Source organism: Ambystoma mexicanum, chromosome 1p (assembly GCF_040938575.1).
Source record: "Ambystoma mexicanum isolate Mex_15411 chromosome 1p, UKY_AmexF1_1, whole genome shotgun sequence".
NCBI classification, from domain to species: Eukaryota; Metazoa; Chordata; class Amphibia; order Caudata; family Ambystomatidae; genus Ambystoma; species Ambystoma mexicanum.
This window is the reverse complement of record NC_090921.1, coordinates 1,097,583,195-1,097,599,120: the sequence shown is the minus strand read 5'-3', so window position 1 is coordinate 1,097,599,120 and position 15,926 is coordinate 1,097,583,195. Positions and strand designations below refer to the sequence as shown.

General features: G+C 45.1%; 1 protein-coding gene across 1 annotated transcript in view; it reads left to right on the top strand.

Annotated features, from left to right (window-relative positions):
* LOC138569204 (butyrophilin subfamily 1 member A1-like) overlaps positions 1-15,926 on the top strand; it is a 259,914-nt gene that overhangs the window by 225,157 nt on the left and 18,831 nt on the right. Inside the window, exons 13-17 of the mRNA XM_069647015.1 lie at positions 3,856-3,876; positions 3,965-3,985; positions 9,498-9,518; positions 9,603-9,623; positions 9,738-9,758. Coding sequence (XP_069503116.1) covers positions 3,856-3,876; positions 3,965-3,985; positions 9,498-9,518; positions 9,603-9,623; positions 9,738-9,758 — 105 coding nt within the window. The remainder of the gene's footprint in view (positions 1-3,855; positions 3,877-3,964; positions 3,986-9,497; positions 9,519-9,602; positions 9,624-9,737; positions 9,759-15,926) is intronic.

The window sequence follows — 15,926 nt, the reverse complement described above, 5'->3', positions numbered from 1 at the left end:
AAGCAGCAGTTCCAAGGTGGCAGTTTAATACAAGGCGTAAGACGGCAAAAACAAAGGGGATCGCAAGGAGGGAAGTGCCCTTGACCTTCTCGACTAGGAATTGTTACTTTCATGAACCTTCAAGAATAGAAAACCTAAGACCAGGAAACAAGGCTGAAGAGTCCTGCATTGTGTGTCGGAGGTACCCGTGGCTCTCTTGCATCGATAGTGCAGGCAGGGAGAATCGCTTGCCGCTGTGGTACTGTCCTTGACTCCTACAACAAAGCAGCGCCAGTGAAGTCAGCACAGCCGGTGAGTTCGGTGGACTGATACCAGACCGTTCTGTGGTTGCAAGCGGCAGCATTGTATAGTGAACACTGAAGCGAACATTGTATGAAGGGTATGTGATAATCAGCGTGAGTAAAATTGAACAACAGATGAGTAATTGAACTTTGAAGCCAAGATATGATACCTTAGACGGAGTGGTCCGGCACCACGTGCGTGCCCATTCAACAGTCTCTGTAAGGTATCCAACTGAGTGACAGAGAATTGTGAATCGAAGTGGTCCTGCAACGGGTCAAGCAAAATGCTGTGCACAATCGAAATCTTCAATGTTAATAGCGTAAAGAAAGTTGATGACAAATTAGATGAAGTTGGTCGGAGCCCAGCAGAGGGAGATCAGCTGAGAGCTTTTGGTTAAAGCAAGTTTGTGTTAAAAAGTTAAATTGAAATTGGTCCGAGCCCGGCAGAGGGAGACACATTGGACATTGTGTTAAGAGGATCTGAACCCGGCTGAGGAGGATCTGGGGTGAGCCATGAATCACCTGAGAAATTGGATGCATGAATATCCTGCGAGCATTGTGGTAAGAGGATCTGAGACAAGCTGAGGGGGATCCAAGGTGAATAGTGAATCACCTGAGAAATTGAGTACTTGTGAAATCCTAAGAGGAAAATAACATATTGTTTGTTTATCGCATCAGGCCCTCTGAAAGAAGAGACTTTGAAGGGCAAAGAGACTTGGGCACGGAAGGCCCTGATGCTAATGTTTGAACTGTCTCCTCATGCTAAAGACCCCAGAGACTGTGCTAAGCTTGAGTGTACCACCTTGCCCCGTGCTGATGTATTAGAGGTAGACAAGGATGACCATTTACATTTCAGCAGGATTTCGAATAGTACTGTAGGATTCAGAACACAACAAGGCATGTATAAAAAACCTAAGATTTCTTGCTAGGCCACAGAGTGACAGCATGTCTGCAATGACCTATTGTGGACCAGCAGTAGGGAGTGGTCTGGTGGTTCTTTGATTCACCCAAAAACTGGGGTTGAAAAAATATCTATGTAAAGCCATGTTGAATATTTCTGCAAAAGCTGCAGTGATATGCCTCAATGGGAGGTTCGGCAGCTGCCGGCTCTCTACACTGTATGCCACAGAGTGCTTTTCCTTTATGATCTGTCTCCCTTGGGTATGCCACAGTCTTCCTAAAACCTCACGTGGGAGTATGGACTTTTGTACAAAGACTTCCAATCTAATTTTTATAGTACAAGTCAGAAGTCAGATTTAATATTCAAAGGGAGAGGCAGCGACCGTGTCCTTGTTAATTGTCTCTGGAATCTGCAGCCTGAGTAAATATGGCATTCTCTGGATAGCATTACCAAATATATGAAAGTCGATGTAAAGTCAATCTTGCGGGATTGTGCAGATCACCAAATTGACAGGAAGACGGATTTAAACATCGTGATTATGTTGCTGAGGCAATATGATCCCTCAGAGATAGAAACCTACTTGAATATGGCATATCCCAAAACCTACACTCGTCTTGAACAAAACATTCAGACTCGTGGTACTGTGTATAGGGTATGCCATGATCGAACGGAAAGGGATAACCCAATGCTACGCAAAGTGTATATGCAACGACCGCCACCAGGTGACTGTACAGAAAGTGTTGCTCTTTGAAGCGCCATACAAAAACATCTAAACATCTAAAAACACACTGATTGATACCATTATTTTCTAACTATATAGCATAGCATTTACATGATATGCCATGGCTGATAAAGTATGAATCCAGTTTTGTATAAATATGTCTATTAGAAAATGTTTGCAGTTCCTCACTACCAATTCTAGATGCATACGTACAAATTTTCCAAATCTTAAAGGGTAAATAGGATTTTAAAAACGTTTTAACAGATGCTCACACATAGACTGCCTTTCCAGATCCCTGATCGCTACCGACATTAAAAAAGTCTGCGGATGCCTGTGGTACAGCGGCACACTACAATGGAAGAAATACTTTCCAAACAACTCTAAATAATGTTCAGTTGCATTTGCTGTTGTTAAATGTTTAACACATGTTTCTCGAAATTACATTGAATAATTTAATGATTTTTTTTTTGTTGCTATAATCATACTGTTGCCAACTACAAAATGGTACAGCTAAATGGTCACTAGTCTAAGACGACCATTTTGTGTATAGTTCCCATGCGGAAGTTGCTAGTGCTTTGTCGCATGGGCATTCCCTATGCATTCCTGGGAAACTAACCCTTTGTGATGAGAAAATATTATTTTCTAAACGGCAAAGGCTTTGGTTGTGTGTGCAAATATTAAAGAGGAACCGTTGTACTCCCCGCTGACCATCAGACCAGCAAGAAGCTGGGTACAACCCTAGCAATTATTTTGTCTCTTTGTCGAATCGATCAGTTTAACCAAAACAAATAATTTATGTAAGGTTTTGAAAAAATCGTAACCACTAGCAGTACCCTGGGCAACCTCCCAAACCACCGTTTTTTTCCCCATCTGCACCATTGTAAAAGGGGACCTGCCATATGCAAATCGGGCTGGTAATGCCACCAATGGGAGCAATCCAACCCGAACTGCTGGGACATATTTATTTATTTATTCGCATGTTTAAAGCGCTCACACAGCCCGCAGGCATCGAGGCGCTGTTACATGAATTGTTTTTTTTTTTGGTTGCGTAATTGTTTTTGTCTTAGTTGCGCATTTATAACGCGCTTATACACACAGAGGTTTCTAAGCGGACCCATGGATCGAACCTGTGTTGCTCTGTGTCATCTTGCTTCCAAGGCGCGCAAGTTGCCGCTGAGCTCATCCCCAGTGCATGGAAACACATGCAGCCCGAAACATGTTTGGGCCTTGTTGGGTCTCATCAGTGAGGAGCAACGTGGTTGCCTATAGTGCAGTGAGCAAGGGACCCACGTCTGGGTGCCCTCTCTCTCAGATGGAGACAAAGTATATCTAAAAAAGTGATGGGTGGAAGGTTTTCAGTAACTCTTAGCCACTGGCAGTGCTCTGGGCAACATCGCACACCACTGTTTTTTTAGCGCATTGCTGAACCGGATCTGCCATATGAAAATCTGCCTTTTACTGCCATTAGCGGGAGCAGTCCAGCCCAAACTTATATCTGCTTTATTATATACAGATATGCTATATCTGCTTGGCCTGTTAGAAGTGGCATTTGTAATGTGACTCATAAGTACAATAGTGGCGAGCCCCAGAGACTGCATAGGCCTAATGCATTGGGGTGACACTTTGCAGGAGAATGGCTGGATCATTGATCAGGCACCAGGCCTGAAGACATACTGATGGCATTCTTAGAATTGCATCGCAATGAACAGTAAGTCTCTGTGAAGGTCAAAATGTTTTATTTCCTGGCTTTTTGCACGTTTTATTTATGTTAATTTTTTTTCTGCATACTTATTTACACTGGTAACCTTTTTTCGAGCACAGGGCTCCTCAAAATAAACACAAAAATGACTGGCTGACTGGCCATTGTTCGCGGGATTTTCTTCTCAGGCAATGGCAGTTTGAACACAAACGAGTCGGGCTAGAGTGTAATATGTATATGTTTTCATTTGCAGATCTCCTGGTTCAGCAGAGAGGTACGTGGAATCATTCGCTAATATGCAATCTCCCCCATCATGTGCCACGCTTCACAGGGGACTCACACAGCTCTTCTTCTCTTTGCAGACACTCTACAGAGAGAAAACTGTAAGTATTCCAGCATCCGTAAGCGTCCCGGTGCTCCTTCCCCCTTTTCAGACATCCCACTAGATTGGTTTCATGGGAAACGAACATGGGTCACTAGTCCTAATTCCTTTTCGTTGCCCTCCCCTTCACTCCTTATCCACAGCTGATTCTGGTGTCAAACACGCTTGCGCAGAGTGATCCTGTTCCTCTGTCTCATTCCTTGTCCACTCCATGATAGTTTTCCCCCAGGTGGCCGTCTCCTCCCACAACAAGAGCCTGCCCTTGCTTCGTGATGGTTTAAAACAGGTGTTGAGTGTGTTTCCCCTCCCTTTGTAATAGTCGTCTAAACACTATTTTACCGTTGTGTTTTATAGGCATATGTTTCTATATATTCTTGTATATATTTGCTCTTTGTGCTGTTGTGTTTTATATACTCATGCCAAATACTGTAAAAAGCTTAAGCTTTCAAACCCAAGGGTTTGGCGCGCATTACCAAATAAATAAACAAACAAACTGTTGTAGTCTTCCCTTCTTCCCACATTAACTTCATTTCAACTTAGCAGGGCCATTACTTCCCTTGTAGACTCTCTTCCTCCATCCCGGGTTAAGGCTCACTTCCCCAGGCATCAATTTCTAAAATATGCAGTAGCAAAAAAAATATATATATGCGCCACAAATCTGCAAATATTGCATCACACATGCTTAATTAAAACACCAACAGGTAATTAGTAAACTTCTAGCAATCCATTGCTGATGTTTCTATGGTGCCTCGTGATTGAAAACAAGCTTTTGCAGAGTTATTTCTTTGCAGGATGGTCATTTGGGGGTCGCAGTTGCGACCCCTGTGGTCTCCCTTGCTATCCCTATGGTTGACCCTTGCTACTCCCCAAAAAACTAAAAATATTTTCTCTTTTTTTTCTTTTTATAAATGGAAGCTGCTTGCCTGTGCCCAGCGCCATGTGGCTAATTGTTTCTGGAGTGGCTGGCTTTCTTGTTCGAGCCTCTTAAAAAACAGGGGGTTCCAGAAGTGTAACACTTTGAGCAGTGACCCTAAATCAGAAAGAATAGGAATAACAAAGAATGTGTCTTTCTGGAATTCTATACAATAATTGCTAGACTCATTAATGGTTTATTACAGGCACACTTCAGGGGGTGAGTCACTGATTTAGTCTATTCTTAAACACCTCCAATTCACAAAACAGACAAAAACGTCCAAAAAGCATTTAGAGTAGGAATAGCATCCATTTCGGACTCTGCATTTTGCTTTTTGCAAGTTGCAGTTATAGCATGTTTTTTTCTGCCGTTGTCTCCGTTACAATCATCACAAGACATTCCATCTCTGTGTCCTCGGTCACTTGACAAAATCCTTATTCCTAAAAGCTTGTGTACAGCGTGGAAATATTTGACCATAGCACATAAAGTGGCCCTTGATTTCATTATGCCGCAATTAATGCTTTGTTGTAATGTGTCTACCTTTCCTATCTCCATGGCATGCTGTTCAGGATGTTTGTTTGCATGTATGAGGTAACTAGTGCCCAGAATACGGGATGCCGTGTGAGTGCGCTGCTTTCCCTGCTGCTTTAAATTCTTTAATATACAGTTATGTACTCTCCCAATGGTATGTATTTTGCCATTCTCTGAAGCCTGAAATGTAGATCCACGCAGGCTTGACATGTGGCCAACTTTGCACCAGACCTGCAGATGAACTGGCCTGCTGTTAGATCTCAGTTACCAGTTTAATGGTATTCACTGCATACTGTAATTTTCTTTCTGACTTTGAGATCATTCAAACATGTAATTGCTCATTTTACCATAGCCGGTAAGATAGCTATAGCCGGTAAGATAGCTCAGTGTGTGAGCAAGTGCTGCGGCGATGTGTGTGTGATCTGCAGGTTGCAGGTTTGAATCCCGACAAAGCCAACTCAGCCTTTCATCTTTCCGAGGTTGATAAATGAGTACCAACTCACGTTGGGTGATATTATATGTATATTTGTTCTATATAATGCTCTTAAGCGTAAGTGCCATATAATAACACATCATTATCATTTAGCCTTGGACGTCTGCTTGCAGTCACAGTAATTTGGTAATTTGGCCCTATACACACTGATATCAATGATACATATAGTGATCCACTCTTGTATGAAATGTATATCACATTACAGTGATATCATATTTTTCATAATGTACTTAGGAACAATATGTGATGCCACTTCCTGTTTTGTCAAGGGGTGAAAGGTTGTGTTTTATCGCTTCCCCCAATGCCACGTCAATGTGTGGTCAAATGACATCACTTCATGTGATGTCATCAGAGGTCAAGGGTCATGTGATGTCGCATCTGCTAACCCAGGCATTTTGGTGAAATGACGTCCCTGTTTCTTTGCTTCAAATAATGTGCAGGGCTTTCGAACAGGAGGTTTTATGAGCATCAGGTATCACAAATGAACATTGATTAAACGACGGCTAGAATCCACCTGTTGTCCCTTTTAAGCACCAGTTCCATATTTTTGCACCATATTTGAAAGTGATAAATGTTGCACGATTTTCTTGTGAGAGCACAATCACTATAAGGTGGCTGCTTGGCCCAATGGGTTTCTCTTTATATCAACCCTGAACGCTTGGTTTCTTCCAAATGTTCTACTTGTCCTATCACTGAAGTCTTCTCTCTATCTCACTCCCAAATGATCTTTGATTTCTTTGGTTATCTGTGGCTTCTCTGTGTGCAAATGTGCCTCCATGCACATTGTACTAACATTAGGCCTATTCAAAGAAATCTCTCGGATGGTGGTCTCCAGACCCAGGGCTTGATGAGCTGATAATAAGTTCTTCTCCTTGCCAGCTCTCCTTTAATCATTTACCTTTTTTACTTGGGCTATTCGCTTGTTTATGGCAATTACTCAATGGTTCCATCATGTTTAGAATATTTATTCAGAAACCACTGTGTGTTTTCTCCACCTTCATATTTGGTGAGCTGTCAGTATGCCTGTCTTGGAGGTACGCGCTTCCCTTTGCATCCTGACCGCAGATGGGTGATGTTTTCTTCAACAGGAGCCGTGTCTACCAGATCTGCTACTTGCTTGCTCTAGTGTGAGGCTAGGGACGTGGGGTTCCATAGACACATCCAGGGAGTGGCCTGGGATGGCGCATGCTACCCCTGGAATCTGATGGGCCACCCCAGGTGCCACCCCATTTCGTGCCACCCCTGCATAAGTCAGGGCCCCACTTGGGCCACCACAGTCACTGGGGGCGGGGGTGGTTCTAGTCCACATCATGTCCTTCAAATCTGGACCCTGGACAGGTTTGATCAACAATCAGTGCCCACACTGCCCAGCCTTTCCTTGACTGATGGAGAGTTACTATGTACCCTGCAAAGTGTGGGGTAAAAATGTATAGCTGATTCAATGGGCTCTCAATACGGCCTTAATGTGCTTAATATAAACACTGGACTTGAAGTCCTTCCAGCACACTAAATGTCTCTGCCTGCAGGCCACACCCTTTATTCATACCTGCGAGGTACTGTAACACAAAGTCTGGTCATTTTGGCAAATTTAGTTGGAACATGTATTGTTTTGTTAACTTACTTTATTTGTTTTTTTTAAAAATCCTGAAATGCACAGATAATGTTTTGATTTTTTTGGTAAGACTGTTAGCATAAATACAATACCTGGGTAATGCCGCTGATAAGTGAGAATGGCCTCATGCCATGCAACTCGATTACTACTGTATGGAAAATAGAAATATTGTGTTTGAAGTCAACTCCAATTCTTACTTAGATTTTACAATTGCTCATGTGGGGGTCTTTTTGACTGAGAGTGCAAAAGCCAGTTTCAGCCTTCATTGGCAGGCGAGTCTTAAGTCTCTGTAAAGGTCCTTGGTGATCTATCTCACCAGGGTCCTACTTAGAAGCTGCAGACAGTGAATCTTCCAAATGGAAACTGACCAGCTTCGGATCTAACACTTCTTGTCTTCCAAAGTCACCTTTAGAAAGCTGGCCCATGTTCTCAAGAAATTTGTATAGTGCCAACACACTGGGCAAAGCCCTGATCTATTTAAAACTGGCTGCCATCTCTTGAATGTGCAAAAAAAGAAAAATATGGGAGTAGTCATATATTGTATTGTATTGTATTGTATTAGTCATTTATTTACCGCCTTTTCCCATTTGTATGGCCTCAAAGCTCTTTGTGGTAGGAACTCCCTCGGGGACCGAACTCCAGGTATGGGAAAGTTCTCAGATGAGGCTTAAGATGCGTGTGTGCATTTGGCCAAGTTTGGGACTTAGGACGGCTGGCTAGGCTCCAATAAGCAACCCATGAGGCTAGGCATGTGTATGGGTGCTGAGGGAGGTCACGACACAGCGCTAATTCAGGAGACTCGATACCAGCTAGACCGAAATTTGTTGTAGGTTGTTGCTGTATTCTAATGGCAGAGGTGTTGAGGCAAGTCTGGCGTTTCAGTGCAAGATGGTTATGTGAACAGTTAGATCAAATTTGTCGCAGTGGTAGCTGCATTCATAAAAAATGCATGGTTGGATAGTCGTGCCTGCGGCAGATGTCCACCGAAGTGGTGCTTTTATACATACCTTAAGCTCAGATGGAGTTTATCTTTGATGTTGCTGTGTCATCCAATCTTATGTGGGGAAGAAAATCCAGCTACCTTCGTAGACTTTTCTAGGCACTATGGACAGGCTACCCTCACGTCAACTAAGTGTAATAGATTGGATGTCCTAGAGCTTCTTCTAGTTGGGGCAGACAGGCTGCCATAGAAACTAGGACAGCGGGATCCTCTAAGCACAATCAACATATTACCTTTATAGTCTTACTACATATCTTACAAGTTCTACAAATTATATTGAAAAGAGTCACTCTGCGATGCAGTGGCTGACATGAGCAGTTCTAGGTTATAACTGCAATTGAGGGTTATCAACATATATCTTCGAGCGTCATGGGCATGCTAAATATTATAAGGCATACATGCTCGAAGTGTAACACAAGTGTTGACCTTCATCTGTTTTCTTCGAGTTCCAAAGCCCAGCTAACCGCATATCTAGGTACAACCCCATGGCTGTCCTTACCGGTACTGTAAGCGTATATTGGATTCATGGTTGACAGCCAATGTGCCATCACCAATGCAATTAAAAATGAATCCATAATAGAAAATGTATCATGTATGTAGTGCACACTTGAAACAATTGATATTTGTCCTTAAATGGCTGATGCTATTAGTTCTAATGGGAAGAATTTTATGAAAAAAATTACTTACTGGATAGTTCCTTTAAGCGTATCACACAAAGAAATGTTGAATATACAAACAAATTCCATCAGCTTTACAGCTGTTCAAATACCCTGTTCAATAGTAGGTATTACCTATGTGCAACAGGAATATAATGTATTTATAGATGAACACATGCACTTCAATAAATGCTTATGAAAGTTCCATTAAACATTGTTCGGATCAAATGTAATTATGAAAAAATAAATCCAGATTGCAAGAAACATGCAAGAGGTGACATGTTCATGCCCATCCTTCTTTTTTGCAGATGAGCTCATTAAAGAAAGAGGTAAGTGACTAAATTCTTTAACATCAAAGAATTTTACATATTGAAGAGTATTCAAGAAACTAACATTTCTATATTTGTTTGTAGACTCTCTGCGGAAATTTAAAGGTAAATGCATAGCATTTTTAACTTTACTGGTTAGAGTCATGTCTGCAGAAGAACTGTTATTCCAGATTAAGACAAAAAATAAAACACAGAACCTTTGTGTTTTTTTCATTACAGAATTTCTTCCAAAAGATGCAGGTATGTGTATAATCCATTGAACCATTACAGATGTAAATGTTTGTGTTGAGCTGTGCGGTATTCCTTCTCTGGAATGTGGACATATTGGCACACCTGGTATTTAAGCTACAACAGTATATTTCAAAATCATACGCTCTTCATTCCCTATATGTTGCAAATTTTTATATGAAAATATATCCGTCTCACCATGTCTAAACTAGTAATTAGCTAATGATCAATGTAATATTTGATAGGTTTTTTTTGTATTATTTTTAAGTGAATCCTTTTGTATTTTTATAAAGACATATCATATTGTCTACAGGAATCTTCTCTATGACACGTGTTTCATGCATGTGTGATTTATCCAGGTTGATGAAACAATTAAGGCTGAAATGGAGGCCAGTGTATATGTACATTAAGAATATACACTTTTTGTGATAATTTACCTTTTTAAAACTTTGTTATTCAGACCATGAAATGTCATGGCAGCATACATCACCATTGATTCCCGGAATATCAATTAGGGCCAATTTGAAAGCAACTAGCAATGATAAAACTAATTCCTTTTGGGGGGCACTGTTGAGCAGCCAGCAAGATGGCCGCCTAGCTCTATAGCTCCGTGACCCATAGACTATAATCCGCAATCAAGGGTGGAATCCTTGCATCTGGACTCCCAAGAACGACGCCTTAGTGCCCCCCGTGCACGGGGCACAGTCTGAGAAAAAACTGCTGTCGGCGGCTCAGCGGCGCCGAAGTTACAGCGGAGAGCATCGGCCAGCCATACAAGCCCGCTGGGCCCGCCTCCTGGAAACGTGGAGGGCGTTGGAAACTTGGCGGCCCCAGGAATACCCGCTCGCAAAGTGGAGCTGTATCCTACTGAAAACCCCCCCCAGACCTGTTGCCGGCTCCAGTGCGACCACGTGAGGAGGAGGGACGGGACCACGACCCGCGCCTTCAGCCGGGGCGCCTTCTACTTTGCCGCCGCGGGCTCTTGCCAACAGCGGGAGGTGACGGTAGGTGCCTCTGAGGGGGAGGGCTGTGGCGCTGCCGTCTCCATTGCGGCCTCACTTGGACTTCCCCGGACCTGTGGTGAGGCTGCAGCTCGCCCCCTGCCCCCCCTCTTTCCCCAGCATAGCTTACCGCATTATCAGGGCGCGGCAGCGATCTGTGACCACCCGGGCTGGAGATCCAAATTGACTGGAGGGACACTCGCCGCGGCCTGGCCCCCTGCCTGTGAGGCCCGTCGCCGTTGCTCGCGCACGCACGCACCAGCTCCCCAGCACCCCCCACATACTGGCTGTCTGCTCCGGTGCTCCCCAGATTAGGAGCACATAAAAAACTAGCAGTGGTGGCAGCTGGGGAATTAAACTACGCGCTGGCCCCTCATTGTGCGATATCAACACCTCACATGATTATCCACTCACCCAGGTGCTGCTAATCTCCATCAAAGGAACTGTGACTGTGCAGGACACCGTAAAGGAGGCAATCACACCTCTATATCAGCATTCACTGATCAGATCAATATTACCTCATCATCTTGTGGGCCCCCTCTACCCATCTCATCAATTGCACAGCGCCCAGCGAGCCCAAACACTGTGTAAAGAGATACTGGCTACACAGGGGTCCTCCTGACACCCCCCAGCTCTCAACACCTGCTGTTCCTGTGGCTACTACAAAGTACTTGCTAAACCCATCAGTGTACAGTATACACCCTCCCTGGCCAGTCTCAGTCCACAGCTGCCTTGCTACCACTGGCCACCCATGGGCTGCCTACTCCCAACCAGGCGGGGCAAATACCTACACTATTGGGCCCACTTCCTGCATGCCGCAACCACGTGCCAACCACCACCCCCACTCCGGGATCCACGGTCCCCAACAATCCTGTCAAATTAGGCGTTGCTCCCCACCACAGCAATGTCCAACAGATCGCGAGGAGCTAGCAAGGTAGGCGTCATGGACAAGTTTACCAAGGCAACGCCGAAGGCGGACCAAGCATCCCCCTCCACTGCACAAGACAATGAGGATATCCTCCCAGGCCCCTCACAGCCTGACTTGACTGCAATAATGGAGTCCATGGCCAAAAACTTTGCCACCTTCCATGAAAAATTGGATGATATTAACGCAAACGTTGCCTCCTTAAGAGCTAAACTCGATCAACATGGGGCCAGGATCACTGAGACGGAGCAAAGAGTGGGAATCACTGAGGACAATGTCCACACCCTACAAAACACAGTCACGGAGCTCGTCCGTGACATGAAGCAGGTCAAATCTAAGTGCGATGACCTTGAATTGAGGTCATGCAGAAATAACATTTGCATAGTGGGGGTGCCTGAATCTGCGCTAAAAGGGCGGATGGAACTTGCGGTCAAACAACTTCTCAAAGATCTCCTAGACAACCCTGAGCTGTCACCATTCTTCACTGTTGAAAGAGCACATTGCTCACTGGCACCCGGCCTAAACCAGGAGACTTCCCTAGAACAATAATTGCAAAACTGCTAAGTTACAAGGACAGAGACCACATACTCCGCCTGGCCAGAGAGAAGGGGGAACTAAAGCTGGACTCACAAATCATCAGGATTTTCCCTGACTTCTCAGTAGGGGTGCAGATGGAGCGACACCAATTCGGAGGAGTTAAAAAAATGTTAAGAGACAGGAAAATCGAGTATGCGATGCTCTTCCCTGCCCGCTTAAAATTCACTCACCGAAAGAAGCTGTACTTTTTTATGGTCCCGGATGAGGCAGTCAAATTCATCGAGGCACAAATCCCACTCGTGGATCCCCCGGAGGATACAATGGATGCCAACTAAGATCAAGGCTCCCACGGCCCAACTATGGCCCTGGCCAGCCAGGCCCAATCTACAAACTGCCCCCCAGGGGGTCGACTTATCCCCTCTTCCCCCCCTATTCTATACCTAACATAGCCCCAGCATCAACATCTCATGAACAATACCTGTGGAAGGGGATACATCCCCAATCAGCCTGTTTATAACGGCACACACTGGGCCCGGACCTCGATAACCAAGCCTTACTGTTTGACGCCGGCCTAAGGCAGCACCTGCTTTGATCTCACTACCTAACAATATATGTTTGCTTCATTGTAACCTAAGTTCCTTCAGCCATTCGAAAGAATTCTTACCATGATATGCATTAACAAATGTGGGTCAGACGGCAGCGGCAGCCCCCACTGGAGCTGCAATGCCTTTTGAGTCTGAGTGTTTATGTTCAAGCCCCTGTTGTGCTATTGGTCAAGTGTCGCCAAGTTGGGGAAGGCACGCAGTTGGTCGCGCCGGGGGTGGGTACTACTAAACTGCTAGTTTAGACCGGGCGGTGAGGGTGGGGGGTGGTGAAGTTGGGGAATGTTTTACCAAAATCGGTAGGACGGTAACGACTGGTTTTGAAAAGAGGCGCGCTCACGCCACTGCAACACAAATGGTTGTGGACAGAGACAGATCCTTTACTTGGAATGTCCAATAAATTGTCATCATGCCTATTAAAATGATGACATGGAACGTTTGGGGATTAACAAATTTCACGAAGTCCCATAGGATTACAGCATATGCACAAATGCATGGGATCAAGGTACTCCTATTGCAGGAAACACATGCTCAGAAACTCCTATCATCAAACCTAGCACAGGCATGGGGCCCCAACAGATTTTATACCCAATACTCTACTCAATCCAGGGGAGTCTTGAATCTCATTAACAAATCGGTTAAATTTGCACTCCACACAGCCAACATTGACATAGAAGGTAGATATGTGATCCTCCACTGCACTCTAGCTAACGAGGAATGCTTGATCGCAAACTCATACGGTCCTAATACTGATTCCCCCGAATTCATAGATGCAGTAGCCGCTATCCTCATGAGATATGTAGAAGTCCCCATCATATGGGGGGGAGACATGAATCGTATACTTGACAATGTCCTGGATAGAACAACCACTACACGCAGGGTCACGTCCTGAGCAGCAAAGCAACTTCTTACACATATGGGTTCACTAAATCTACACAATGTCTGGAGAACGCTCCATCCCCAAGAGAGAGACTATACTTTCCATTCAACAGTACATAATAGCTCTTCGAGAATTGACATGTTCCTACTATCGGGGTGCCAGGTAGGCAGGGTGACTGATGTGAATATCCTTACACGTATGCTCTCCGATCACTCCCCTGTGCTGCTGCAGATCCAACTGGGTAAGACCCTGGCCACTCCTCCCCCCTGGTGCTTTAAATCTGAGGCTCTATCTGACATTGTCTTTAAAGCTGAGATCCTATCGGATATAAACATCTTTTTTGAAAATAACAACACGCAGAACACAACCGAGGGGACCCGCTGGGAGGCATTTATTTTATACATCAGGGGGATGTGCATCTCAAGAGAGGCCGGGGTTCTCAAAGCCATAAGGCAGGCCCTAAACAACTCTGAAACTAAGCTCAAAACTCTAAAACGAGAACATGCTTCCGCACCAGCTCCGGCAACCCTAGCAAAGATCAGAACGGAACTAGAACTATTTGAGTCTCACGCCCTGAGCGAGGTGCAGTACTACGCTCGCCCCGTGGCTGCCCGAAGGTACGGCGAGGGAGACAGACCTGGAAGAACCCTGGCCAAACTAGTGCGCGCTGAGAAAGGTAGAACCCGGATAGATAGCATTCTAGATGAACAAGGCACACAACACTGGTCTGACCAAGCCATCATCGACACCTTCACTAGCTTCTATGCCAGCCTATATGGTCCCCAGCCGGAACACACAGTCCATGACCTGGACGACCTACTATAAAGCATCCCGATGGCTCTCATCTCCCTAAATACCAGAGAACAACTTGATGCCTGTTCACCTTAGATGTGATGGTCCAGGTAATTTCAGACCTTCCAAAAAACAAGGCCCCAGGCCCCGACGGGCTCACATCTGAGTTCTACCAGGAACATGTTGCCATTTTAGCTCCCATACTACATGGGGTCTGGTCTGAATCACTACGCTTAGCCACCCTCCCTCCCTCCTTAAGAGAAGCTCTTATCACCGTCCTCCCCAAACCGGGTAAACCCCCAGACGAATGTGGTTCCTATAGGCCCTTATTGCTTATTAACACAGACATGAACATTTTTGCTAAAATAATAGCAAACAGGTTTTTTCCATTAATGCCCCATCTAGTTCACGCTGATCAAAGTGGATTTGTTCCTGGCCGCTCTACGGCTCTTAATATCCGCCGTCTATTCAATGTGATGTCCAGAATTGACCCGACGGCAGACGCAGTGGCGGTCACACTTGACACCCAGAAAGCATTTGACATGGTCTCATGGCAGTACTTGTGGGCCGTGCTGGGAAAAATGGGGGTTGGACCAAAGATGATCTCCTATATAAAACTCCTGTATACAGAACCAATGGCCAGGGTGCTGGTCAACTCCATTGCCTCCTCTCCCTTTGCGCTATATAGGGGTACCCGTCACGGATGTCCGTTCTCCCCCATCCTCTTTGCGCTCGCCATTGAGCCCATGGTGGACCATGTCAGAGATCGGCATACCCGTAAAGGTATTCGCCTACAAGACACACCGGAAATCATCTCACTGTAAGCTGACGATGTACTCCTGTACGTCAGAAACCCCTCCACATATCTAGACCCGATTATCTGAGACATAACCAAAATAGTCACGTACTCTGGCTTCACCATCAACTACTCTAAATCGGAAATATTCCCTCTCACCGCGGCAACCCAGCAACCATCATACGAATTCCCCCTACACTAGTCCCCAGGTGGCATCAGATAACTCGGGGTGCAAGTGTCACTAACCAAAACCTCCTTACTTGCAGATAACTATGCGACAACGGCACAGCTCATTGAATACAAAATGCTCAAATGGCGCAATCTCCCACTGTCCCTTGCGGCAGGCTGTCCCTAATAAAAATGATTGCGGTCCCCAAGCTCCTCTTGGAAAATCCGGCTCCTCTATATTTTTGCCAACGTGCCAGTGTGGCCCGGGAAGCAATATTTCAAGAGGCTCCACTTGGCGTGCGGCCAATTTCTCTGGCACTCTGGAGCTGTCCGTAAGAAGTGGCAACATATGACTCTACCATACGAAAAAGGAGGCTTCTCAGCCCCAGACCTAACACTATACTGGATCGCGGCACAGGCCCAACACGACACACACTGGTACGCACACTTGAACCCGCCCCCTCAAGTCAAATTGGTGA